General features: G+C 39.1%; 1 protein-coding gene across 1 annotated transcript in view; it reads right to left on the bottom strand.

Annotated features, from left to right (window-relative positions):
• The window catches only part of PRPS2 (phosphoribosyl pyrophosphate synthetase 2), a 29,009-nt gene extending 2,014 nt beyond the window's left edge, over positions 1-26,995 (bottom strand). The window contains exons 1-6 of the mRNA XM_081278124.1: positions 26,756-26,995; positions 19,643-19,826; positions 12,547-12,645; positions 11,576-11,700; positions 2,384-2,557; positions 1,391-1,550 (exon numbers count right to left, since the gene is read on the bottom strand). Of these exons, the coding sequence (XP_081134250.1) occupies positions 1,391-1,550; positions 2,384-2,557; positions 11,576-11,700; positions 12,547-12,645; positions 19,643-19,826; positions 26,756-26,877 (864 nt within the window). The 5' untranslated portion in view covers positions 26,878-26,995. The remainder of the gene's footprint in view (positions 1-1,390; positions 1,551-2,383; positions 2,558-11,575; positions 11,701-12,546; positions 12,646-19,642; positions 19,827-26,755) is intronic.
• Positions 26,996-27,230: the final 235 nt, after the last annotated feature.

Here is a 27,230-nt window from a genome sequence, read left to right as displayed (position 1 = left end):
AACTTACCTCCTTGTTTCAAATGAACTCTTTTTCTCTCTAATGGGTTAAAAATCATGAGGTAGATCAATCTGACCCACCTACACATTCTACTGAAGGGAACCCAGGCTCTGAGGAATTAAAGGACTTGCCAAGTTTCACAGAAACACAGAGGCAAAATGATGACTCAAAACCTTTAGACTGATTCCAGGCTACTTGGTGTCAGTGACAGCCAAGAGCTTTCAGTGGCCTGTGTGCCACTAAGTAGTTAGGAGGGATACAAAAGATCAAAGTGCCAAAGATCCTTAGTATAGTCTGCTGCTTTCCACTGCCTCCCTTGCTTTTTGATTATACTAAAATATTTATATAACTAAAGTTGCCACTTAAACCTTTAAGTATATAACAGAGTTATATTCCCAATGATGTGAAAAAACATCCCTATTATCTATTTTTAAAACCTTTTCATCATCCCAAATAAAAACTGTGGGCTGGGTGTAGTGGCCCACAACTGTAATTCTAGTGGCTTGGGAAACAGAGGCAGGAAGATTTCAAGTTCAAAGTCAGCCTCAGCAACATAATGAGGCCCTCAGCAACTTAGTGAGATCTTGCCTCAAAAAAAAAAAAATATATATATATATATATTATATATAAAGGGCATGGATGTAGCTCAGTGGCTAAGCACCCTGTGTTCAATCCCTGGTACCAAAAGCCAACCAAACAAACCAAAACAAAGAAATAAACAAACAAATAACAGAAAAACACCCCTGTGTACTCATTAAATGCTAACTCCCCAGCTGCCCTCCTCCACTTTCTGGCAACCACCATTCCACTTTCTGTCTCTAACCATATTCCTATTGTAGGTACTTCATATAAGCAGAAACATACAATATTCCTGCTTTGGTAACAGGTTTATTTCAGTTGACATGTTTTCAAGATTCATCCATGACATAAGATATGTCAGAATTTCCTTCCTTCTAGATCTAAATAATATTCCGTTATAGCACTAGGCCACACTTTGGCTTTCTCTGTATCTACTGACGGACATTTGGGTGTTTCCACCTTTTGGCTATTGTGAATAGTGCTCCTATGATTATTCATATGCGAGTTTTTATTTGAACATGTTCCCAAATTTGGGGGATATACCTAGGGGTGGAACTATTTGGTACATAACTTCAGCACAGCCTGTTTTTCTATTGTAATTTTATTTATTTGCTATTTCTAAATAGTGGAATTGATCTCTGCTGACCCTGGCCTTTCTCAGAGATCTAAGGTGACTGAAACCCTGCTGTGCTAAGAAGCTGCAATCTCAGTGAGTACCTGCACTAGCAAGCAGTCACACAGAGAAGATTGGGTGTAATTTTTAGGAATCTAAAGCAGGTGCCTCACTGCTTGGTTCTGCCTGTGGGATAGTACCTGAATCTTGGAGCAGTGTTTCATCTTGTCCTCTTGCGGAATTGTGTTTGTGACAACAACAGCCTCAAAGGAAGCATTATTGATTCTGGATATAGCTGGCCCAGAGAAGATCCCATGAGTAAGGATAGCATAAACTTTAGTGGCCCCAGCTGAGAGCAGTCTGTAAAATGGAAGATAAAAGTTAAGTATATACAAATAGTTTTGAGATATTCTGCCTTAGTATCAGTGTTAAAAGCAAAATGTTTGTCACATAAAGGAAAAGATGTGACAAACTTCACTCACATTTACTAGCCCAAACTAGGATCTTTAAAGGTATGTGTTAGCAAAACGCTTAGTGAGCTATCTCAGTGCATCTCAAGTCAGAGTGGCCACACTACAAGTGCTTGACAGCCGTGAGTGGCTGGCAAGGTCTCTGCACTGGACTGTGCAAGTTTGCAGCCTCTGGAGACCCATGCTGTCATGGGAGTTGGAGCAAAGGCAAAGTGAAGGAAGCAAGGCACTGAAGAAGCCACAAAACTCTTTTCTTCTGTGCTCAGTTTCCAGGGAAGTACCTTCTCTGACCCTTTTTAAAATACACCTAAAGCTCAACCTGGAAAATGAAAAGGTCCATGGTTTCTTTTGTACCATAAAAAGGATAAAAATAAATGGACCTTGCCAGTCATAGTAGTGTATGCCTGTACTCTCAGCAACTCTAGAGGCTGAGGCAGGAGGACTGTAAGCAGCCTTAGTGACTTAGTGAGACTCTATCACAAAATACAAAATAAAGAGGGCTGGGATTGTAGCTCAGCACAGAGTGCCACTGTGTTCAATCCCCAGTGCCAAACAAATAAACAAACCGAACAACAACTATAAAACCAAATGGGCCTAGAATGTCCTTTGGTCTAAAATTCCACCACAAAGTATCATCAATAGTTAGGAAAAACAGGCTCAATTTCTAAAAACTGATTTTTTTTAAGGAGATGTCTTCATGCTTTCCAAACTGCTCCCACGTACTTATCAGCAGCATGGCAGATGGTACCACACGTGTCAGCCATGTCATCCACGAGGATGGCCACGCGGTCCTTCACATCCCCCACCAGAACCATCCGGTCCACTTCATTTGCTTTCTTCCTCTCTTTGTGAATCAAAGCAAATTCCACATTCAACCTGTCTGCAATTGATGTGACCCTGTGCAAAGATGCAAAGGAACATGATAATACAGTCCATGTAGGAATTTGTTCTTCAGTGGGTGTAGCTCAATGATAGAGCACTTGCCTAGGAGGTGTGACGCCCTGGGTTCCATCCCCAGCACACAAAAAAGAAAAAAAAGACAATCTTTTCTTTGAAATTGTATTTTAGTAACATGGCAAGAAACTACAGTCAAGAAAATGAAATGAGGGGCTGGAGATGTGGCTCAAGCGGTAGCGCGCTCGCCTGGCATGCGTGCGGCCCGGGTTCGATCCTCAGCACCACATACCAACAAAGATGTTGTATCCACCAAAAAAACTAAAAAGTAAATAAAATCTCTCTCTCTCTCTCTCTCTCTCTCTCTCTCTCTCTCTCTCTCTCCCTCTCTCTTTAAAAAAAAAAAAAAAGAAAAAGAAAATGAAATGACTTAGGTTAAGCCAGCATACTCTGAGGTACACAATAAGCAATCCACAGGGAGAAATATGCTGATGAGAAACAAACCTCTGCCTTTGTGACAGCTGGTAATGAAGGTCAGGGCACCCTGACCACTGGATAAACTACTGGATAAGAAACTGATGTTCAATTTATTAGTATGTGGGGGGGGGTACATTTTTTAAATCATAGGCACAATTTAAAACAGGTTATATAGGAACTACCATTTGCTCCATTTGTGGAGCAGACAGCAGGGACAAAAGTACTGGTTAATACATCCATGTAATATGTAGGCTTATGAGAATGAGTTTTGTTCACTTAAGGCCTAAGAAGATTTGTAAACTATGAGTCCAGTCCCTCTGTACATTCAAGGCAAATGCTTCAAAGTCACTGGCTCAGGAAAAGCTGAGCTGGCAAGAGAAGGAGAAGGGCATAGGCCTAGATAGTTGGTGAGCACGGCACATTTTTGGATTTGCCCATGAAGATTAGACTTAAATGATGAAACATATTTCAAAACAATGCCATGGATATAACATAACACTTCAATTTCCTATTCCAGTTTTTAACATAACAGTCATTAGGCAACTCAGCTGAAAAATATTCATAGGACCAATTCATAGCCCACTCACCCAATTTAGGATACAGTGCATGGAGTATACACCTCCAGACATTATTTTTAAAGCACTGGTCCTAGTCATCATATTATCTTCAGACTGCAACAGGTAATGGACCTCCATGTGTGCTCCATGGGCAGAGTGGGCAATTCTCTGTTAAGAACAACCCACTTGATTCTAATGTATGAAATATGATTTGTCAAGAGCTTTGTAATGTTGTGAACATCCAATAAAAAAAAAAAAAGAACCCACTTTCTGTCTCTATAGATTTACCTAGTCTGGGCTTTTTATATAAATAGAATATACTATATGTGTACTTTTCTGTCTGGTGTTTTTCTTAACATTATACGGTTCATTCATGTTACAACATATATCAGTACTGATTTTATGGCTGAGTAAGATTCCGCTGAAAGGATATAACCATTTTGCTTCTCCACTCATCTTCTGATGGACACCTGGATTATTTCTACCATTTGGCTATGGTGAACAGTGTTGCTGTGGACACTGAATTCCTTTCTCTGAGTCTTTTGGGCATATACCTGGGAGTAGAATTGCCAGAACATATGTAACTGTATATAACTTATTTGGTCAGTATTTTAACAGTTTCAAGGTACCTTTTCTAAATGTGAACAGAGAATGCAGCAACCTCTTTCAAACCTTCAGGCTTTCTTTCTACATTATAAAGCAAGGATATTTGCCATTGTAAGCAAGGGTCATATATGAAAATGAGACCTCAGGGAAGGCCATCTTTATTCCATACATACACATCTCTACTTCCAGATGACGTTTTGGAGTTGCATTGTGGCACTCTGTCAGACTAGGTAGCCTGATTACCCTTCCAAGTGGAAACAATGCTAGATGATACTGTAAGCCAAGGAAACTATCTTTACAAATACATCACCAACTCAGAGGCAGACATCAGCAGAGGCAAAAGATGTAGAAGTAAATGATTCTAAGAAGCTGGCAAGCAGCAAAGTGCTTCTTCTGAGGGCTTCTGAGAAACCCTAACAATTTTAAGCTTCCATTTTGCTGGCAGGGACCTGGCAGATGATGAGAGAATAAGCCTAGGGCTCAGCCAAGAGTGTAGGTCTAACAAGAAACCCTCCTAATACACAGGGACACCATAGACTCTTCTTTCAGAGTAACAAACAATAAAAAATAAACCTGCTGCCCACCTGGAAACAGGAAGGATGCTTACCTGTCTCAAACTCGATGCTGAGTAGAGAAGGTTAGCTCTTACTAGAGAGTTCAAAAGCAAATTCTAGCTCTCGTGAGGGTTGCTTGTCCAAATTCCTATTATGTGTCTGATGAAAACCCTCAAGTAGAGAGTTTAATTAAAAGTGAATATTGGGGGTAGTTCTCCAAGGGAGCTGGCAACAACACATGCACACCCTCTCAGAAGGATTACAATAATAAAATTCTAAGGAAATTGAGGGATTATAGAACAGAGCCCAAAACACCCAAATCAGCAAAATTGAGAGCCACCAGAAACAAGTGTCACCTAATTATAAGAACAAAGAATGAGATACTGGAATTAGCTGAAAAGGAATATAAGTCGATTGTTTTAAAGAAATAAAACAGAATCTTGGATAAGAACAAAAGGATGAAAAATAACATCCCATCAAGAAAAGAATGAATAAAGAGAATTTTGGTAAATATTATATTTAAATTTTATTGAAATTAAAAATACAACTGAAAATAGATGGAAAATATTCAAAATGAGAATGTGTGAATTGGAAGATGGAGATAAAGTCATTGTCCAGAATGCAGTAGAAGAGACAAAAGAGAAAAAGCACGAAAAAGATGCTAAGAGACATGAACAGCAGAGTAACAAGGTGACATGAATAAATGGAGTTCTAGAAAGAGAAAAAAGAACAAAGAAGTGAAAATATTTAAAGACAATGACTGAAAATTTCCCAGAACTATTGGAAGACACTAATTCTCTGATCCAACAAACTCAACCAACGAATCCCCAAACAGTCATATGAAACTATGGAAGATCAAGAAATCAAAAAGGCAAAGGATAAAGATCAGTCACCTAAAAAGGAATAACAATCAAACTGGCATCCAAATTCTCAAATTCTACCAAAAAGTCAAACTAGGATTCTATACCAAAGAAAACTGTCTTTCTAGAACAAGGACAACCTAAAGATATTTTTGGTTGAATTATATACCTTGAGAATTAATTTCTAACATATGACTTAAAGATTGCAACTTAAGTAAAGGAAAAATTATACACTGAGATGTGGTAGGGAACAAAAGTAAGCAAATATATTGATTGATATGTGAACAGCTCTTAATAAATGTTGATTGTGTAAAACTGCAATGATAATGTCCAATTTGTGGAGAAGAAACAAAAGCTATACTGGGCAACAGCTTTAAAGTGCACAAGATTGTGGTCATAAATCCAAATGTTAGTAATCATGTAACAGAAAAGGGAACAAACTTTCCAGTAAAAAAGACTGTCATGAAAAGACACTGATTTTAGATTTCTCAAATATCTTTAGAAGCAAAAGGAAGCATTACTAAGACGAAGTCCATGTTTCTGCTCCCCTTAAAATTTTTTTTTTCAAGCAGGAACCAAAATCACAGTAGCCCTAGTAGGCACCTTTAGTTTCTAAAGTTTCAATAGTTTCTTTACCTAAGGATTTCACTGAAAGAAAAAAATGTAATTCGAAGGTAGACAAAAACTTCACCCCATAATCACCTTCAAATATATACTACCGATCTACATGCCAATTTTATGAGAGACAAGTCATTTAAACTCAAATTAAGGAAAGCTTGTTTCTTAAAATATGAAAGAAGCTTCCTCAAGAAAGGATACTTGAATACCTTACACAAAATGTACATTTGCATTAATTTTTTATTCATCTGTTTATTTGGTAAGGAACAGGAACAGTCCTGGTCCACAGAGCAGCTTGGGAAACACTGCCACTTGTGGCTGAAGTTCTAAGTCTGCAAAGACCAGGCACAACTTGCTTTCCCCTGTCTGCCAGGAGACTCCTGTCCTCATCAGCTTGTTTACAGGCTGGGTTATGTAATAAATAGTTTTGGAACAACTATACAGTTGGAAGGCACGGAGGCCTGTCTCAGACAGAAGTTGAACTATGGGGTTCTTGGTAGTGGGGGACACGGGGCATCTAGATCTAGGTGAAGAGCTCCAGCAACATCAGGTACCCAGTAGTGATGTCAAAGGTAGAAGATAAAATGAAAACATCCCTGCAAAAAGCCCTCTGGGTTACTATAACACTATTTCCTGAAAAAGCTACAGATAACTTTTCTTTCCTGGGTATATGATGGATACACAATACATATTCCTAAAATGAGGTTAAGACAACATGTCATGTTGAAATCTTAGGTGGGTAGAACTAGAACAAAAATATCATACTCTTAGATTTTGGTTTGTTATTTGGCAATTTTTACATTCTTTCGTGTGTGTGTGTGTGTGTGTGTGTGTGTGTGTGTGTGTCTACCAATGTCAGGGGACAGACCAAGGAGGGACAGATACATGATAACACCAAATTGTTCAACATATTATCATTGATAGAGATGGGAGGTAGTCAAAGTTTTCTTCTAATTTTTAAAAAAATTTTTATAGAAAAAGTTCAAAGATTACATAATCAGAAAAAAGTCGAATATGAATTTAGTTTCTCTCACTTCCCTTGTCACTTTCAGGTTGATATTTACTATGTCAATAGGGGTGGGTCTGTTTCTTCAACCCAATCAAGCTCCAAAGACTACTCAAGAGTGACCTCCTGTGGCAATACTAAGCTTTACCTAGAAGGAGTTGGGCCTCAAAGCTTTTTCCAAAGCAACAAGCTCCAATTGGACATAGACATATTTTCTCTAGGGAAATATGCTTTTTACATTATGCAAAGAAATCAGAGATAATGACTACTGCATGGATTACTTGTTATCTGAAAGGTTGTTCTGGGGGGACTGTCAGTAGAACAGTTCATTCTAGAACATGAGGAAGACACAATGATATATAGCTGTCACTTTGGGGAAAAGGGAGAGGAGGTGGCAAAAATTCCTACACTGGCTTCTCCTGGGACAGAGAGTGGGGTGGATGAGTGGGGCTATTTGAAGGGATCTGAACAAAATGGAATCTCAAACCTGGCCATTTCCTCTGGTTAGTCTATTCTGTATTTAGGAGTTAGCAAACAGACAGAGGGGGCTTAGTATATAAAAAAAACATTACATTTCAAAACAATAGGAAAAGATGGGTTATGTAATAAATAGTTTTGGAACGACTATACAGTTGGTAGGAATGGGGGGTGTGAAAGAGTTGAGTTCTAATTTCATTCTTTTATTTTTCCAAAATAAATTTCAGATAAAAAATTGCAACATTAAAAAAGAAAAAGGGCCTGGGTATGGTGGCACATGCCTATAATGCCAGCCACTCGAGAGGCTGAGACAGGAAGATTGCAAGTTCAAGATCAGCCTTAGCAATCTGGCTAGACTCTAATCAGCTTGGCAAGACTCTGTCTTAAAATGAAAATTAAAAGGGCTGGGGGTGTGGCTCCATGGTGAAGTGCCCTCGGGTTAAATACCTAGTGCCAAAAATAAAAAAGGGAGCCCCCCAAACATACAAAATCATAGAAGAAAAATTTGTAAGAGAAGGGCAAATGCTTTATAAACCCAGAAGCCATAATATGAAGAAAAGATAAATATGAGTGAATAGGAAGGTTTTAAATGTCCCACAGAGAATAAAAATTAAAAAGAGGAAAGAAATGGAAAAACTTGGGGAAATATTTGCAACACACAAAAGAAACAAAGCTGTGATCTCATATCCATGCAGAACTCTTTGACAATCCATAGGCAAGGTCTCCAGCCATAAAGCCACAGGCAAAAGGTCTGAAGAGATCACTCAGGAATCTGCCATGCCACAAAGAGCATTTTCCGTCACCAGGAGACAGCAAACCCTGCTCACCAGATTCATCAAGTAAAACTGTCTGATAATCTACTGTGTGAGCAAGGCTTGTAAAAAGTTACTGGCATCTGTACTTGATGGAATGCCTCTGAGTCTGTTTTGAATGACCACATTTTGGCACTGTCCATCAAGACTACAAAGGCTGGTACTCTCTGATTTGGCAATTCCACTTTTAGGAATGTATCCCACCTGTACCCATGCACTAAATGGTAAAGAAAGAGTAATGCTTAAGGAGTGTCCAAATTACAGCACCTACAAGTGGGTAACAGGGGACTGGCCACAGGAATTATAATGTATGCACATAAGGGAACATTACACAGCTGTAAAAGAAAAAGCAGTCAAGCAGACCTGTTATACAACTCTGGAACTATCGCTAAACTATAGCAAGTATTTTTTTTTAAAGCACAGTGACGAAGTATATATAGCACATTGACATTTGTTTATAAGAAATAGGGGGAATATATGTTTGAATAACATCATTCTGACATTGGAAAGAATAGTGATGCTTAAAGAAGAGAGGTGTCACCTTTTGTACTGTTTCAAGTTTTACTCATAGCAATTGTATTTTTTTTTACCATATGTATAAAAATAGGGATGAGACAGGAAAGAAAAAGGCAATATAAATCTTTGGAATCTATTTGGGCTTAGTAGCCATCAAAGTTACATTCGGGTTAAAAAAAGAAATATACCAAACACAAAGGTCATATATTTTATGATCAATTGATACGAAAACTGAAGACATAGTTCCATAGAGACAGAAAGTGGATTAGTGGTAGCCAGGGGCTCAGGGGAGGAGCATCTGCTAATGGATATAAGGTTTACTTTTGGTGCAAGGAAAATGTTCCAGAATTAGATAGTGGCGATGTTTGCACAAATCTGTGACTATATTAACAGCACTCAACTGTATATGGAATAACTGTAGGTATTTGAATTACAATTTAATAGAGCTGTTATTATAAACCAAGGACAACTTAGGCACCTGGACCCCTTGGCCTACTTCCTCACCCCAAACCAGTAGATCAGCAATATTTGAATGCAGATTCCATCATGTGACTTAAGTAAGTTTCCATGAAAACTGCAAGCATTTTCAGTAGAAATGACTCTGAAAAGTTGCTCACATTTTTATTTAACTCTGATGAGATGGATGAAGGCATATGTGTGCCCATCATGTACTGTAACAAGCCACATAACACGGTGCTGTTTTCCACACCATTGCTGTCCCTCTGAGGGATTTGCAAACTAATTCTCTGTGCTATCATTTATATATTTGTGTCTCCTTCCTCTCCACAGCCACTTCCTGCAGCTGTCAGAGGCCCATCTCCAGCTGTATGGCCCATTTCTTCCTCCTCTTCAGAGCTGGGAACTTAGGCAGCCGTTGGACAGCTGAGAGCAGAACAAATGGGGCTCTTCTGAGAATCAGGTCCTACATTTCCTCACATGGGTGTTGTGACCACTTCCTGGGCCATTCCTAAGCTTTTAAGTGTGATTCTAGGTCCCTAGATGGGCTGCAGGTGGATGAGGGTGCCAAATGAGGGCCAGTCTTTTGTTTTGCTTTTTTTTTTTTTTTTTTTTTTTGGTTTTGGGGCTTGAAAGGGCCTCGTGCATGCTAGGCAAGCATCCTATATCCCCAGCCCCTGCATTTTAAAGTCCTCCTGTGACTTGGTGCCCACTCGGCACTAGTCACACATACCTATTTGCCTCCTTACTTTTGCACTGGGCTGGTAGGTAGAAGTGTCTCCTACCTCCTTACCTTATGGTGGCCCCTAAATGGGCAATACAACTCCATTCCACTTCTATTTTTCTTCCCACATTCCACTGTCTTTTTCTTAAATAGCTGCTGCAAAGTTCTACAAGGCTACTCCCCAGCCTCAACACTGTATCAGATCAGCATTCACTTATTGTTCTTGGCCTTGATTCTTAACACCCTGTGTCCTCATGGCTCACTACCTCCTTGAGTCTCCTTTAAAACCCCTTCAGATTTGTTACTCAGCATCACTTTCTCTACTGGGCGTTTTTAGTACCACATTGGATTTTATCTCTTCTTTCTCCTTACTTTTCTTTGAAACTTGCTCACTTGATAGCATTGTAATTGTTTTATCACCCCACATTACTGGCTGCCTGCCGCCCTATTGTCTGCATACACTGGGTCTGGGAGAATCATGTATTCTTGGATTGCTGACTTTAGATCATCAAGCATCCATCTGGTCACGTTCACATTCAGTCGGGAGTGCTCATTGAGCAACTGGGAGTCTTCCTCTGCAGTAGTTCTGCAGCTTGAGGCCCATATTCAGGGTTAACGTTTTTAGTATAGGGATTTCTGCACCTCAGGGAGAGTGGATATTCCACTGTACATCTGCCTGTGGCATAGGCTTATGGTTTGATTCCTAATGGGGGACTATTTTCTGCTCCCATTAAAAGGCCCAGATTGCTAGCTAGAGTTCTGGCTTCTATCTCCTTTCTTTATGGAGGTCCAAACATGAGCTTTCACAGCCAGGCCGCCAGCCTGCCTCCTCTTCCCCTTCCAGCACCAGAAATGCAGTGTCAGCATCTTCTTTATTTCTGGGCCTCAGGTTTCTTGGTCTTCTTAAAAATTTTTTTCAACTTAGGCTACCATTTCCAAGGTAGCTCCATTAATGGTGATGTTCATTAAAAGCCTTATTTCTCAATTAAGAGCATTATTTTTATAATCAGAAAATAACTTCAAAAAACAAAATACATCCATTTTTGCTGAAAACAAATAAATATATACATATCGTATGTGCCTTTTTAAAAATTTTCATGATGAAATGTTGTCAAAGAGGATAAATTTCTGCTCTGAAAGTGAAGTCTGTGGTGTTCTTATTCTCATTTGAAAAATAAAGTGATAAATAATTTAAAGCATGATTCCTGGGACTGGGGTGTAGCTCAGTGATAAAGTACTTGCCTAGCATATGTTCTGATCCCCAGCAAGGTGCAGGGGCAGGGGGACATAGAGAAATATGGAAAGGAAAAAGCAATTCGCAAAAATGAGAAATCTGCATGGCTCTGCCTGTGAGTTACCTCTTGGCTCCCCCTGCATCCGGTGAAACAATGATACAGTTCTTCCACTCCGTGATATTCTCCCGAATCCACTGCAGAACTGCAGGCTCTGCGTATAAGTTATCCACAGGAATATCAAAGAATCCCTAAGGGGAAAAATGAGTGTTACCTTTATTTTTTATTTATTTATTTTTTAAACAACTAATTGTCTTTATTGAATAACATTTGAATTGTTATTTTTATTTATTTATTTTTTTAAAGAGAGAGAGAGAATTTTAATATTTTTATTTTATTTATTTTTTAGTTATTGGCGGACACAACATCTTTGTTGGTATGTGGTGCTGAGGATCGAACCCGGGCCGCACGCATGCCAGGCGAGCGCGCTACTGCTTGAGCCACATCCCCAGCCCAACATTTAAATTTTTAATTCCAAAGAAATCATTATAATAGATTCATTTTTGTTAACAGAATAAAATCAATATAGATATGTTGCAGGGCATGTTTCAATCCAACCCACCTTCAAGACATGATAAATCACTTAGGATGGCCTATCCTCTTTGTAGGGCAGTGGTGGAGGTTGCGAGGTTTGTTTTGTTTTAGCACCTATTACAAACCAAATACTTTATATTCATTATATATTGTAAAGTGGGCATGGTATAATGTGGTCTGTTTTCAGGATGAAGAAACTAAGTAATGTAGAGATTAAAATGCACATTATGATTCTGCCATTCTAATCATTTCTTAAAGGTGAGGTGGAATTATGTAGTATATACTCCAAGACACCATCTCCACTCCTCAAAACATAACTAGAGCCAAGGTGGTGATACAGACAGGAGATATCAACATCAAATTACATTTCTAGGTTCACAAAGGTAAAAAAATCCATAGAGTAGCCATACACAAATTCAAACATGAATAATGTTGCCTCCTAAAATTATTTAACTTAACAGAGTGTTAAGACAAAACCCTTGGCAGAAAGAAAATTTTGGTACCTGTATCTGAGAGGCATGCAGATCCATGGTGATGATGTGATCAGCCCCAGCAACTGAGAGCATGTTAGCCACAAGTTTTGCAGAAATTGGAGCACGACTCTAAAAAAGAAAGACATAGGACTAGGGATGTAGCTCAGTGGTAGAGTGCTTGCCTAGCCTGTGTAAGGCCCTGGGTTCAAGTCCCAGCACTGCCAAAAAAAAAAAAAAAAAAAAAGACATGGATTTGATAGCAGAAAAAAATGGAGAAAAATCAACAAAGCATAATAAGGAAAATTACACAAGTTGTGACAACAAAAGATCTACCCATACCATTTTGTTCACTGACTATTCAATATTTACATAAATCATTGTGAAACAATGTGCTTAACACTGGGTATAGAAAACAAATGTCAAAGAAGCAAACAGATACGTCTATATACTATATGTATAATGTCACAATTTGTATTATTCAAATTGTAAGAAGTGACTAGACCTAAAATAAAAGGCACAGAATGAGAGATGATAGCAGAAAGGACAGAAAGTTTAAATAGGGTAGGCGTTAGAGGAAATTGCTCTTAAGACAAGGTGACAAAGGCAGGGAGAATAGTGTTCTAGAAGGATACAATGGTATGTGTGAGATGGCTGAAGCCAAAGAGCTTCACACAGCCAGGGACTGAAAGAAGCCCAGTTATTAAAGAGGCATTCATGTACTGACAGCTGCAAACTACTGCTGTTACAAATTAAACAAAAACCAGGGGAAAGAAAGAACACTTTATGGTGATTGATAATTTAATATTTAGAGAAATAGGCACACTGACATTATGTCTTTTTCAAAAAACTTCTTTATAGCTTTAGTTTTCACATTATAAATTATGGACAATAAAACTGTCCACATTAAAAAAAAAAATCAAGAAACTATACAGATATGATTGAAGAAGAGTTCAGCAATTTGCTGTGAACAATGGTATTCCTGTATAATACTAGCTATAAAAAAGAAAACAGAAGTTTAAAAAAGATTTCATTCAAAATAATAACAGATAAATGATCCTGTTAAACACACACACATACACAGTATATTCATGTAAAAACACACAGAGGAAAGAATTATATCAAAAGGTTAACAAAATATTTTTATTTTCTCTAACACCATTCTGATTCTTAAAAGGAAATGTGTATAATATTTTGTTTTATTTTTACATATATATACGTATACATATATTTGTGTATAAACTTAAAATATAAAGAAAAGACTGAAACATCCCAAAATGTTAACAGTAGATTTTTAAAAAAAAAACTGTGGAGAAAATGGAGAAATTTTTTCTTTATTAAAAGCTTTTCAATCTTTCCTACTAACTATATCACAATTCATATTTTCATTATTTAACTCTTCTATGCTATGTTCCACCTTGCCAGGATAATAAAAAGAACAAATTGGTCACTGTGACTTCTTTGTAATAGAATCTGATTCACAATGCTATCAATTTGGGACTCTTCTTCCATTTATAAGCAGCTGCTCTGGACTGAAAGTGTCCCTCTGAAATTCAGGTATTGCTAACATGATAACATTAAGCAGCAGATCCTTTTAGAGACCATGAGGCCAGGAGGGCTCCATTCTACCCTTTTTAATGTGATTAATGCCCTGATAAAAGAAGTTTCCAGTTGCATCATGGGAGCTTGCCCTTCTGTCTTCCACCCTATAAAGACAAAGAATTCCTCCCTTTGGAAGATAGGATCCTCACCAGAAACCAAACAGCAGTGCCTTGGACTTGTAGGTCCTCGAACTGTGAGAAAATAAATTTCTGTTCTTTATAAATTACCTAGTCTGCCAGGTGTGGTAGTGCACGCATGTAAACCCAGTGGCCCAGGAGGCTGAGTAACAGGACTGCAAGGTCAATGCCAGCCTCAGTAACTTAGCAAGACCTGAAAGCAACTTAGTGAGGCCCTGTCTCAAAAAAGGAGTGGGGCTGGGGATGTGGCTAAGTGGTTAAGTGTTCCGGAGTTCAATCCCTGGTACCTACATAAATAAATAAATAAATAAATAAATAAATAAATAAATAAATAAATAAATAAAATTTATCAGTCTCTGGTGTTTTATTATAGCAGCACAAATAGACTAAGACACCAGCAAAAAGGATCTTCTCTCCCCTCAGTGGCATCAAGCATTTCTTACTTCTGGAATCCAAACCATAGGGGTAACTTCTAAACTCAGATGTTCTGATTTCCTTCTTCAGCCCTTGTTTACAAATCTGGTTCTGTATTGTGTTTCATAGTTTGGTTTGATACCCAACCAAATCATGCAGAAAGAGTGATTAACAAGTTAACTAACTTTATAGCCTATACAGAGAAAAAATTACTATAGCATTTAAACAAAGTAGAGTAAAGGCACAGTAGCCAAAAATTAAAATTTTAGTCCCTCTAATGTAAAATGCATACAGGTGAAACATTTTTCAAGTCAGTCAAGTATTCTCAGAATTTTAAATTGTAGCATCAAATGCAACCCTGCTTTGAGGGAAATCTGACAAAGTTTTAAGGAAATTACAAGATTGTAGAGATTCATATCAGTTAAAAATAAAAAACAATATTTTATAATTGAAATAAAAACAAGACTTTAAAAGTGATTTTGAAAACAGAAAAAAAAATCCAAGCTGAAAGTCCTTCACCTACTTCAGAAAGTAATTATTCCTTGCCTTACCCACAATCTATGGCTTTCACTAGTGAAGGGAACTAGCAATTATGGAATGTCTACTACGGCAGGAGACAGCAAACTATGCTCATAGGCTAATCCCACCTATAGCCTGTTTTTATACAGCCTGAGAGCTAAGGATTTTTTTTTTCATTTATAAATCGTTATGAAAAAAAGGAAGAACAATATTTTGAGACATTTGAAGATTTTATAAAATTCCTATCTCATTGTGCATAAAGAGATATGCCCATTTGTTTACATATTGGCTATGGCTGCATTCACATTAACATGGCAAAAGTTGAGCTGTTATAACAGAGACCCAATAGTCTATGAAGCCTAAAATATTTGACACGAGTTTCTTTTCAGAGGAAGTCTGCTCACTCCTATATTGTATTGTAGGTGCTTTATCAATACTAGCTAATACTATCCTCAATCTACAGATGAAGAAACTAAGGACACATAGTTTAAATACCTTTTACAAAGGACAAACTGAGTAAATAAATCTGGGTCCACTTCATTCCCAAGGTACAACCCAAATCTCAGACCAGTTTACACCACATCTTGTACAATTAATATTATATAATCACTTTTCCTTGTAAATATTACATTGCGATGTATCATAAAACCATTCCTTCATTGTCAGAACCTGCCCCTGGGTTCTTGTACATACAAATAAAAGGCAAAATAAAACCTTACATATTTGCAGGACTTTCTTAAAAAAGAAGCGTATAATAAAAAGAAAAATAAACAAGCTTTGAAGATGATTAAAGGGTCTAGATTTTTCTGAGCTTCTTTGCAGGTATTTCTAAGTAGAGCGATTACACAGAATTTCAGTGTGTCATCAGTTGTCATAGGTAATAGAGTCCCAAAGGAAGGGAAAAGGGAAACAGAAAGCCTGGGAGGTCTGTCCAGAGCTTTATCTGTTGCCAAGGAGGACAATTTTCTGTCTATGTCCAAGATCAAGTGTAGCCCTTGGCTTTCTATGACATTCATAGAAATACCACATGGCCTTCCACCTACCTAAGTGAAGCAAAAAGGCAGAAGTGCACCCTCACTCCAAATCATACCTGGTCTCCTTTCAGTTTGTCCACACTGGTAAATGTAAGCACTTGGCCAAGAAGTATACACTAACAGGCTCTGGCTATTTCTCCAAAGTGCTAACTAAATTCCGGTTGCCCTACTCTAAGCAGTTTCCCTGTACAAAAACCAAGCTGCTCAATCCAAGGGAAGAAGTAAACAGTTAGAAAAACTGTCAGAAACTTCAAAAATACCTCAAGTGATAGATGAAATCAAGAATTCTCCTTTCAACAAGTCTGAAGAAAGAATGAAATTGTCTCCTTCCTATAAGATGAGTCACATGGATTATATAGATGTGTCAGAAATAATGAAGCCAGAACAATTTATGTGTCTTGGCCACCTGCAAGTTCAGTTCAGAGGATAAAGACCTATACAGAGAGTGGCTATGTATCAGTCTTGCTTAGGGCCGTGTGGGTGGGCACTTCTTTTCTGGTATACTTACTCATAGTACCCCCTTTCAATATCCATAGTGTCCTGGCTGGATGATCCAAGTCTCATCTCTTCTACTAGCAGTTAAATTCAGAAAGAAATGTGTTCAAATGGCCCCAAGTGGAAAACACATCTAAATATCCAACAACAGGAAAACTGGTAAAAAGCTGGTCAGATAACGCAGCTGCTCTACAAAACAGGTCCACTGGTTATTGGAAAGCTGTAGGGCTCTTCTTTTTGGCATAGTGGCTGGGAGCAGTACAAGCAATTGGAGCTACCATTTCATGCACTTAAAGGGGCAGAGAATGGATGGCTAGTTTCTCTATTGCAAAGACTTCACTATGAATAAAAATAAGATACAAATTGTGAAAAATACAACCTTGAAAAAAAGAGGCTACTTCAAGTCAGATACGCGCTTACAAAAAAATGTAGGAATCTCAATATTGGTACCAAAGAGGAACTTCATGCTTCCAATTTTTAAACAGTGGGATGGAGACCTTGTCATGATAAAAGAAATAATTTACTGAGTTAAGAGACAATGTATCAAATATTTCAGCCAAATACAGGATGTAGAACTTACTGGAAATAGAAGGACTTCATTAAAATAGCTAAATGAGATGAGAATTTCCCAAATCTCTTGTCACATGGAATAGAAAAAGTGGCAGAAAATTAGGTCCTTTTTTACATGGACAAGGATAAAGATATTAAACTATCCTATCATAACACAAAGATGGGTGGAAGTGCTCACACTATACTGATGGGATGAAATTTAAAAATTGAAATTTAGCAGCTAAACTAACACATATAATTTCAGAATCCAGTTTAAAATAAAAGAAACTATATAAATAACCAGTGGGAGGACATGGCTTCACAGAAGCATGTGTGACCCAAAGTTTTGGTGAAGAGTTAAGGCCTAGCAGAGGATGGTTAAGTCAGGAAAAGGGATTGATGTGGATTTCTTGGAGTGGGTTAGTTCCTGCAAGAGTGGGTTATTATAAAAAGAATGGGCCTGGCCCCTCCCTACTTTCTTGTTCCTTGCTCACACACGTGCCCCTTTTGCATGTGGCTAGTTCCCTTTCCCCTTCTCCATGTTGTGACACAGACAGGAAGAACCTCACCAGGATGCCAGTGGCCATGCTATTTGAACCTTTTGAGCTATCAGAATTATGAGTCAAATAAACACCTTTACTTTATAAGCTACCCAGTCTCAGATATTTTGTTATAGCAATGCAAAACTGATTAAGAAAAGTAATCAGTAATCTATTGCAGGGGTTGGCAAACTGGCTCATGGGCCAAATCTAGCCAGCCATTTGTTTTGATACTGCTTATACTAACTACTCTGTTGTTTGTGAGCAAATAATGCTTTTTATACGTTTACGTGGTTGAAAAAAATCAAAAGAATAGTATTTTATAACATGTGAAAATGATGTGAAATTCACATTTCAGTGTCTACAAATAAAGTTTTATCGGAACAGCCACATCTATTCATTTATGTCTGCTGTTGCTTTTGAGGCACAGAGTTCAGCAGCTGCAACAGGTTTCGTTTATAGAAAAGTAGACTGGCCCTTCTAATCTAAATAAGGTAAATCATCTCAAGTACTGAATGGAGTTCTGGATATCAAAGTTTTAGCAAGAAATTTACTGATGAGCCATGTTCAACAGAAGGACCAGAGTTATAATTATGGAGGTAGGGATTAAAATTCAGGAAGACCTTGGTATATGAATTCAGACTTATATAGTTTTTTTTTTTCCCAAATCTGCAGGGATCTTAAGTGCTGTTTTCACAAATTTTGTTGTTTTGGAAATGAAACAATAGCTTAGAGTTGATCCCTGTAGTGGGTCAAATGGTATCCCTGAAAAATTCACATCTACCCACAACTTCAGAATGTGACCTCATTTTGGAAATAGGGTTTTTGCAGATGTAACCAAGGTAAAAATTCAAGATATCATTCTGGATTAAGGTAGATCCAAAATCCAATGACAGTATCCTTGATAGAGACACAAAAGGACATACAGAGACATGGGGAAGAAGCTATGTGAAGACAGAGTCAGAGATTGGAGAGATGCTGCCACAAGCCCAAGGCAACAAGGAACACAAGAGGCTTCCATGACTCTTTCCAGTTTCTGGATTTCAGATTTGGGGTCTCCAGACCTGTAGGTGAATAAATTCCTGCTCTTTTAAGCCACTCTGTTCATGCTAATTTGTTAAGGAAGTCCTAGCAAATGAATGTAATCTCAAAGTTCCCCATAAACTCCATCCCAGATATATCTTGAAGGATAAGACCAAGAGTATTTTCTTCAAATTCTCCTAGAGACTTACAGTGCCTCCTCCAATGCTAATGTTGCTAAAAGAATAATTAACCAATATTAACTCTGTTCTTCTTGAAAGACTAGAAGGGGACAACAGTATTTTTCTAATTAAACTTTTTATTTGGGGAGAACTATAAATTTACATGCAGTTGTAAGGAGTAATGCACGAATCCTAGAGACCTTTACCAGAGTCTTCCCAAAATAATATTTTCCAAAAATACAGCACAACATTACAACCAGGACCCTGAAATTGATACAATCCGGTGATCTGATTTGGGGTATTCCTGTTTGACTTGGATTCCCTGAGTTGTGTGTGTTTTTATGTGTGTGTGCATGTGTGCATATTCAGTTCTGTCCACCACAGAGACACAATGATTCTATCATAAGGAAAATAATGGTATTTTAATATCTGCAAAACATGCTTTATCTGTTTTGATATCTATAAATAGTAACATTGTGGTGAGTTCAAAGGCAAATCTGAAAAATAAGTGAGGATATGTATTTACATTATCATTAAAAGAGAAAGCCAACATTTTCCAGACATTCCAATCAAGGCCACATGTGAGGAAACAATGGTGACCTAGAACAGATTTCAAGGGTAGGAGACACCTCTCCTACCTTGTCCTTTTTATCTTGTCGGGCATATGGAAAACATGGGATCACTGCAGTCACCCTGGATGATGAGGCAATCTTGCAGGCATTGATCATGATGAGCAGTTCCATCAGGTTGTCATTGATTTCTCCACAGCCACTCTGGATAATATAGACATCTTCCCCTCTCACACTTTCACCAATCTCGACGCTAGGGAAAGAAAAATGCCATTGATTAATAGTAAAGTATATCTGTATCTCAGAGGTCTCTGAGACTACCTCCAAGTTCAATGATCCACCAGGCCAAATCACAAGACTCAGCATATAGTCACATTCATTCCCTCTGATTTATTATAGGGAAAGGACACAGAACAAGATCAGTAAATGGGCAAAGTTCATGAAATGAAGTTGGAGGAAATGGGGTGAGATTCCAAGTGTTCTCCTAGAGACGAATCACAGACGGTGAGTTTAAGGTCTTTAGTAGCAAGTGGGTACAACATGTACAAAGTGTTGTCTAGCATGGCACCACCTTAGAGACTCAAGGCCCAGGAGTTTACTGGGGGATGGTCACGAAGGGACCCATTGCCTAGTGCAAATCAAAATGCCAGACTCTAGGCATTCAGCATCAGCTGCATTGTTTGCCAGTTGTTAACAGCTTAGTGAGCCTTTCTTATCAAGGAACAGTGGGAAGCTTCGCAAAATCTAAGTTCCTAGCTGCCAACTGAGGGCCAACTTTGCAAGCAGGCCTTTTAAGTTTCCAGACCTAGTGTGATAACACTTCTCTGCAGAATACTATATTTAGTTTTAAGTTTTCTATTTTAATTAAAGTTATATATAAAAACAACTTTTAAAATTCACATTGTTGTATAAGATTGATAATGGATAAATAGCCTGGAAGCAACCAATTTCGACATATTTACCAAATCTCTGGCTAATATGTGAGTCTTGCTATGTCTTGATTATGATTGACTTCTTGCTATGGAAGATGAGGATTTAACTCTAATGTCCTCTCTGTCCCATCACATGGGTACAACCCTTCCCAAAATGTCATCGTCCCAATAAAGATCAATATTCAAACTCAAAACTGACCACTTCAATTGAACTGTATAAATGTTCTTCAGAGCTGAGCCATGCAGTAAACTTAACAACATTCATATTCTCCTGCCATGTACAACTTCTGTTTTCTTCTATTTTCCCTATAGGTAATGATCTTATCTTTCTTCTACTACTTTTTGTAAATACTGAATTCAGAATTCTATTCTGAACACTTCACTAACAATTTCAGTCTCCCAATGTCAAATGTTTCAAGTCCCATCTACATTTCATCATCCTGCATATGTTCCTTCTAGAGCTGGATGACCTGACTTATCTTCCTGTCTGTGCCCCACAGTTGTCTGGGGATTCTCTTTGCTTCTGTCCTGCACTCAAATACCCACTTTCTGTATCCTCTTTTATGGTGTACTTCCTTGTTTGGCTTGTTGGTATGTATCCTCCACCAGTTTCTTTAGGAACAGTAAATAGGAGTTAAATTTTTAAATTGCATGTCTGAAAATTTCTGAAATTGCTGGTATAGAATTCTGAGTATTCAACATGAGAGTCAGCCCATTCCTGGTCTGTGTCCTCTGTGGAAAGAAAAGCAAAGTAGCTTCATGTGCTTTGGTAGTTCATTCACAGAGCACTGTGTAAGAATCAAGAACATAGACTGTTATTAGTGCTTGTTTTGAGCAGGCAAATTTGTTCCGATAATTGACATATTTGGAACAATTTGAGCATAATGTGAATTTTCTATTTGCTTACTATGCACAACCTCTTATCTTGAGATAGAATGCAGAAAACGGCACTAAACCCAGCTGAATGGAGTCCCTGAGAAATCCTTTAAGCATATACAAGCACATAACTCAAAAGGGCAATGAGCCACATTTATCCCCATCTGGTGTCCCAACTTGCCTCCTTCTACCATTTCCTAATAACTCAAAAGCTGTAACCATCTGAGACCACCAACAAAGGGAAGGTATTTTTCATCAGGAAGTGCCATGTTTCTTATAGCATTTATATATTTTTAAAATATGTAATACTTGTAAAAGTGGTTTATTGTTCATATTACATTACCATTTTTTCAAGTGTCAAAGAAGTTTTTGAATGTTATGCCCATCCTCATTTTTTCTCATAACTCCTGTGGCTTTTGATTGCATGATTCATAGCATGGTAATTTTTAGAAACCCATATGTCATATTATAGCAGAACTAGATATTAGCAAATTCATCCAAAAATCAAATACAATGAATTTATAAGTGAGATACATGATTATCCTTCTCTCTTCTCTTGCTATCAGAAGCCAATTGTACCCAATAAAATTACTTTATTAGAAGAGCCAATTACAAATAATGACAATTTAAAAACAAATCAACATTTGAGATACTATGTAGTCTATTCAAACAAACAGAAGCTTATTCAAAGAGAATAATCAGAAGACAAAAATGAAGATGTTTAAGTTGATATTTCTGAAAATAAGTTTTGATAAAATCCGATCTTGTTCTTGCATGCTCTCTGCTATGGCTATTATTAGTACACTCAGGATTAAAGAGACAGAAATAATTCAATGTGCATTTCCTTCTGTTTTGGGTTCTAAGGGGTTAACATAACAGTGGAATATTACATAAACTGAAGGATGAACTTAATTTGGAAATCAAGTATTATATAGCTCAGTGGTTCACAAAATATAGCACACAGCCTATTTTTGTATGGTCCATGAGCTACAAATGGTGTGATAGAGTAATGGCTGCCTCCCCCACCACAAGAAATCTATGCCCTAATCCTCTGAATATGTTTGATTACCTGACAAAGGAACTTGCATATTTGCAGATGGAATTAAGGATACTAACAAGCTGATTTTAAAATAGGGAGATTATACTGGATTATTTAAATAGGTCTGACGTAATCACAAGGGTCCTTAAAAATAGAACAGAAAGACAAAAGAGTCAGAGAAAGAGTTGTTATGCCTGAAGCAGGGTCAGAGAGATACTTTGTTGCTGGAAGAAGGGTTCAAGAGATAAGGAATGTGGGCTGCATCTAAGACGAATAGGAACAAATTTCCCTTGAGAACTTCAGGAGAGGATGCAGCCTTGCTGACCTACCATGGACTTCAAAAATAACGGTAATCTGCTGCCTTTCCTATCCTCTACTATCCCCCCTCCCCTCCCCTCTTCTCTCTCTACCCCCTCTACTGTAAATCATTTCTTCCACTTGTATTATTCTTCCCTTACCCCTCACTTCCTCTTGTATGTAATTTTGTAAAACCCTGAGGATCACCTTCCATTTCCATGCAATTTCCCTTCTCTCTCCCTTTCCCTCCCACCTCTCATCCCTGTTTAATGGCAGAATACAACAGACACTAGAATGACAATATGTAAATCAATGGAAATGTAACTGATGTGATTCGGCAATCTGTATACGGGGTGAAAATGGGAGTTCATAACCCACTTGAATCAAACTGTGAAATATGATATATCAAGAACTATGTAATGTTTTGAACGACCAACAATAAAAAAAGAAAAAAAAAGAAAAAAAGAAAAAATAATAACGGTAAGATATAGCAACAATAGAGATTACATGTGGCCAGCAATGCCTAAAATATTTTAAATCTAGCCCTTTACAGAAAGTTTCCCAGCTCCTGGTCTTATGACTCTTTTTTTTTTTTAAGAGAGAGAGAGAGAGAGAGAGAGAGAGAGAGAATTTTTTAATATTTATTTTTTAGTTCTCGGCGGACACAACATCTTTGTTGGTATGTGGTGCTGAGGATCGAACCCAGGCCGCACGCATGCCAGGGGAGTGTGCTACTGCTTGAGCCACATCCCCAGCCCGGTCTTATGACTCTTGATCCCACAATATTAGACTTTTTGTCCTGTTTTTTTTTTTTTTTCCTCACATAGGAACCTCAAACCTCACATGAGTCCAGGGAAAGACAGAGAATGCCATGGCAACATTTTTTCCAAAGATGGTCTTGCTTCTACTCATAAAGATTATCACTCCTGATCCATATTCAAAGTCTTTAACAGCTTGTGGATAGAAGGCAGCGTCACTTGCCATTCAGCCAGAGATCTTTTCAGACCCCAAATAAGAAGGCTGAAGAGCATAACTGACTCAACAACAGGCATAGTAACTGAAAGATGGCCACAGACTCCTTAACACTTTTCATGTCAAGGAGCAGGGTCTCTATCCCCTTCTCTCAAATTTGGGAGGGCTCTGAGCTTGACCAACAGAATGTGATAGGACTGATGATGTACCAACTTGCAAGCCCAGGCCTTAACAGACTGGTAGCTACCACTTTGAAACACCTCCTCTTGCCATCTAACTTCCATGCTAGAAGGGAGCTCAAGTGTTCCTGTGAAGAGGTTAATAGGAAGAGGAACTTAGGTTTCTAAGCTTCCAGACAAAAGCTAGTGTGAATTTATTAGCCATGTGAATCAGCTACCTTGGAAATGGCCTCCAGCCCTCATAGCTACTCTAGTTGCCACCATATGAAACAGAAGCAAGCTTTCCTTGCTGAACCCTGCCCAAACTATAGATTTGTGAGCCAAATAAACAATTACTGGTTTAACTCCTTAATTTCTGGGGGTGATCTGTTACATGGTAACCAGAACGTTGGGTCCCACAATACAGCTAAGCACCCTGCTAGCACATTTTTACCTGACAAGGGTAAAAAGTACAATAGAGACTCTAGAACCATGAATGTTGTCCTGGAAGTCATTGAAGGGTGTTGTGGTCTACAGTGTGGCTGGAGTAGACCTCCCTGCACATCAGATTTCTGGTCCTGGCTCAGTGAGAGATGTGGGAGAGTTTCTTATGGGAATGGAATCAAATTTCTCTTCGTTTTGCCCTTCTGTTTCTCATTGCTAGGAACACTGTGAAATCCAGATCACTAGTATAGCACCTGGCACTGAGAGGGCTATTGGTAAAAATCAACCTCTGTACCTATACAGTTTGTGGGAAACAGAAAACTCAGAAATTCATTTTTTTTTATATTCTACATATTAAAACATAAAATGGGGCTGGGGTTGTAGCTCAGCGGTAGAGTGCTTGCCTAGCACATGTGAGGCCCTGGGTTCGATCCTCAGCACCATATAAAATAAATAAAATAAAGGTATTGTATACAATTAAAAAAATAAATATTAAAAAATAAAAATAAATTAAAACATAAAATGTAGCTATATAAGCAATTCTCAGAGTCTTCATGTTGAGTGGGTTTTGAGACCTTATGATTTCTAATTATCAAGCAGTGGTTTAATGGCACTCAAAATCAAATAAAAATTGAGTCTGCTTTATATTTAAAACAAATGCATGAACAATCATACTTGAATGTCTGAGTGAGTCTCACCCAACAGTCATTAAATATTTTTAGCAGAAATACAACATTGACTTAGCAATGAACTGATATAGATTAACTACGCTCTTTAGCAAAGGATTGTGCTGTTCTGAGATAACACGGAAAGGCAACATAATTGCTCTCAAAACCCACTTCATCCAGAAATTTCTCATTTATTTATATGACAACACTTTGTGAACAAAAACTATTACTCTTGGTGTTCTCAGAACTACTGAAATGTGAACAGGACTGGCAAATATTGCAATACTAAAATCCAGCTTTGTCCTCCACAGCCCTTGACCATCTTCCAGGTCATGTGCACTAAACTCTGCAAAGTGGAATTCTTTAGCCAGAGCTTTCTGGACAGTAATACCACAGGCCACTCACTCACTACAAAGTCTCTTCACTTATATTACTGTCAGAGCCATGTAACTGGAATTCACCACCTGGATAAAGTCACAAAGGATTCACATATCCTAAAAATCAAATAAAAGCATCTTTGCCATCAATATTAATGTCACTCTTCACTAAGAAATTTTTGCTTAACAAAAAGTCATCAAGATTTTCTCCCATGCTCTCTTCTAGAAATTTTAAAGCTTTAGAGTTTCATTTAGTTCTATGATCCATTCCAAGTTAATTTAATAGAATTAAATTTAATGGAAAGTATAAATGGAGGTTCCTTTTTTGTTCATCTGGCTGTCCAACTGTTTCAGCACCTTTTCTTAAAAGGTTGAATTGGAAGTGGAACTCTGCCAAAGATATAAAAGTTATCTGTAACTGTGTACAGTTAACTAACTGTACTAGACATTTGAGGAGGGAGGGGGAAATGAGACCAATTTGAAATTAGTGAAAACACTTTGTTGACTCAGGCAAAATGAAAAAAGGAGTCCCTCAGCCCAGTTTCTGAGGAGGGACACCACCTGACCAAAATGAGCAGAGGTGACCACTTGTGGACTTGAGAAATGGATGTAATTTATACCGAACTAGGGCCTTGCTGCTTTACACAGCAGATTTCCAGAACGACAAAGAAGATGAAAGTCCATCATCTTTGAGGCAGCCAAGTTAGAGGAAGCCTAGGGGAGCCCAGCACGTGCGTCCTGGAGTTCTTACAGTCTTTCGCAGCACAACTTCACCTGATTCTGGATAACGAAGTGCTAAGCCCCCTGGCTGCTAGTGAGAGTCACCTGGGGACTTGGAAAAACACGGATCCTCAGTCCACCCATTGGATTGGAACCTCTGGGGCAGGCCCGGGAAACAGCGTTTGAAAGGTCTCCAGGTAAAACCAGCCAGGGCACCGGACGTGAGGGGAACCTCTCCACGCACAGGTCTGTAGTTCAGCCTTGCAGGGTCACAGAAACCAGGACAGGCAGACCCAGGGACATCCCTCCTCCTAGCCCTGCACAGATACAGTTCCCACCGGTTGTGTCCATTCTCTCTCCGATGGTCTGTGACCCCGCGATGTCGCCCTTCCGGACTGGGGAGTCAGGCTGAGCAGCGTGACTGGAAGGACCCTAAAGTCTTGGGGTCGACGGGTCGCGGGGCCCGAGACCGGGCCAGCGGAGGGATAGCCCGGACGTACGCAGGGACGCCCGGGTGGCTGCGTGTGCCCCTCCTAGACTTCTCTCCCTGGGCGCAGCCGCTATGGCTCAGAGGCCGCGTTGCCGCCGTCCCGCCCCGGAAGGGGGAGCGCGGCGCCCGGGGAGGTGGCTGGGGCACGCGTCGGTCCCTGTCCCGGACCGCAGCCGCGCTCGGAGCGCCCGCCAGAGCGCGTTCCCCACCTGGTCTCCTGGTTACTGAACTTCTTGGTGACCACCTTGCCCAGCTCCAGGCCCAGGCGGTCGGCCACACGCTGGGACAGGTCCTGGTGCGAGCTGCCGCTGAAAAGCACGATGTTGGGCATGGTGAGGCGTGGGATCCGAGGGGCGCGCAGCAAGAGCGAGAGCGACAACTTCAGCGACAAGACGGCTGCTGCTGCGGGAGCGGGAAAGCACGGCGGCTGGACCCAAAAGAGGGGCGGAGCAAAGGGGCGGAGCTGGAGGAGGAGCCGGGGACGCGGGAGAGAGAGAGAAGGAGCGGGCGCGGCAGGGCAGCTGGAGGGTGCCGGGAAGCTGCAACAGCCCACTGGGCCAGGCGGCAGGTTGTGAAGCCCTGGGTGGTCCTGAACCAATAAGGCGCTCTGGCTCCGTGGGAGAGCTCCCACCCGACACTTGACCTCTCTGACCTGCCTCACAGGGGAAGTCCGAAGAACCGGAC

This window comes from Spermophilus citellus, assembly GCF_964194105.1.
Source record: "Spermophilus citellus genome assembly, chromosome: X".
Taxonomy (NCBI): Eukaryota; Metazoa; Chordata; class Mammalia; order Rodentia; family Sciuridae; genus Spermophilus; species Spermophilus citellus.
Note: the sequence above shows the minus strand (reverse complement) of the source record. Positions and strands in the feature narration are given on the sequence as shown.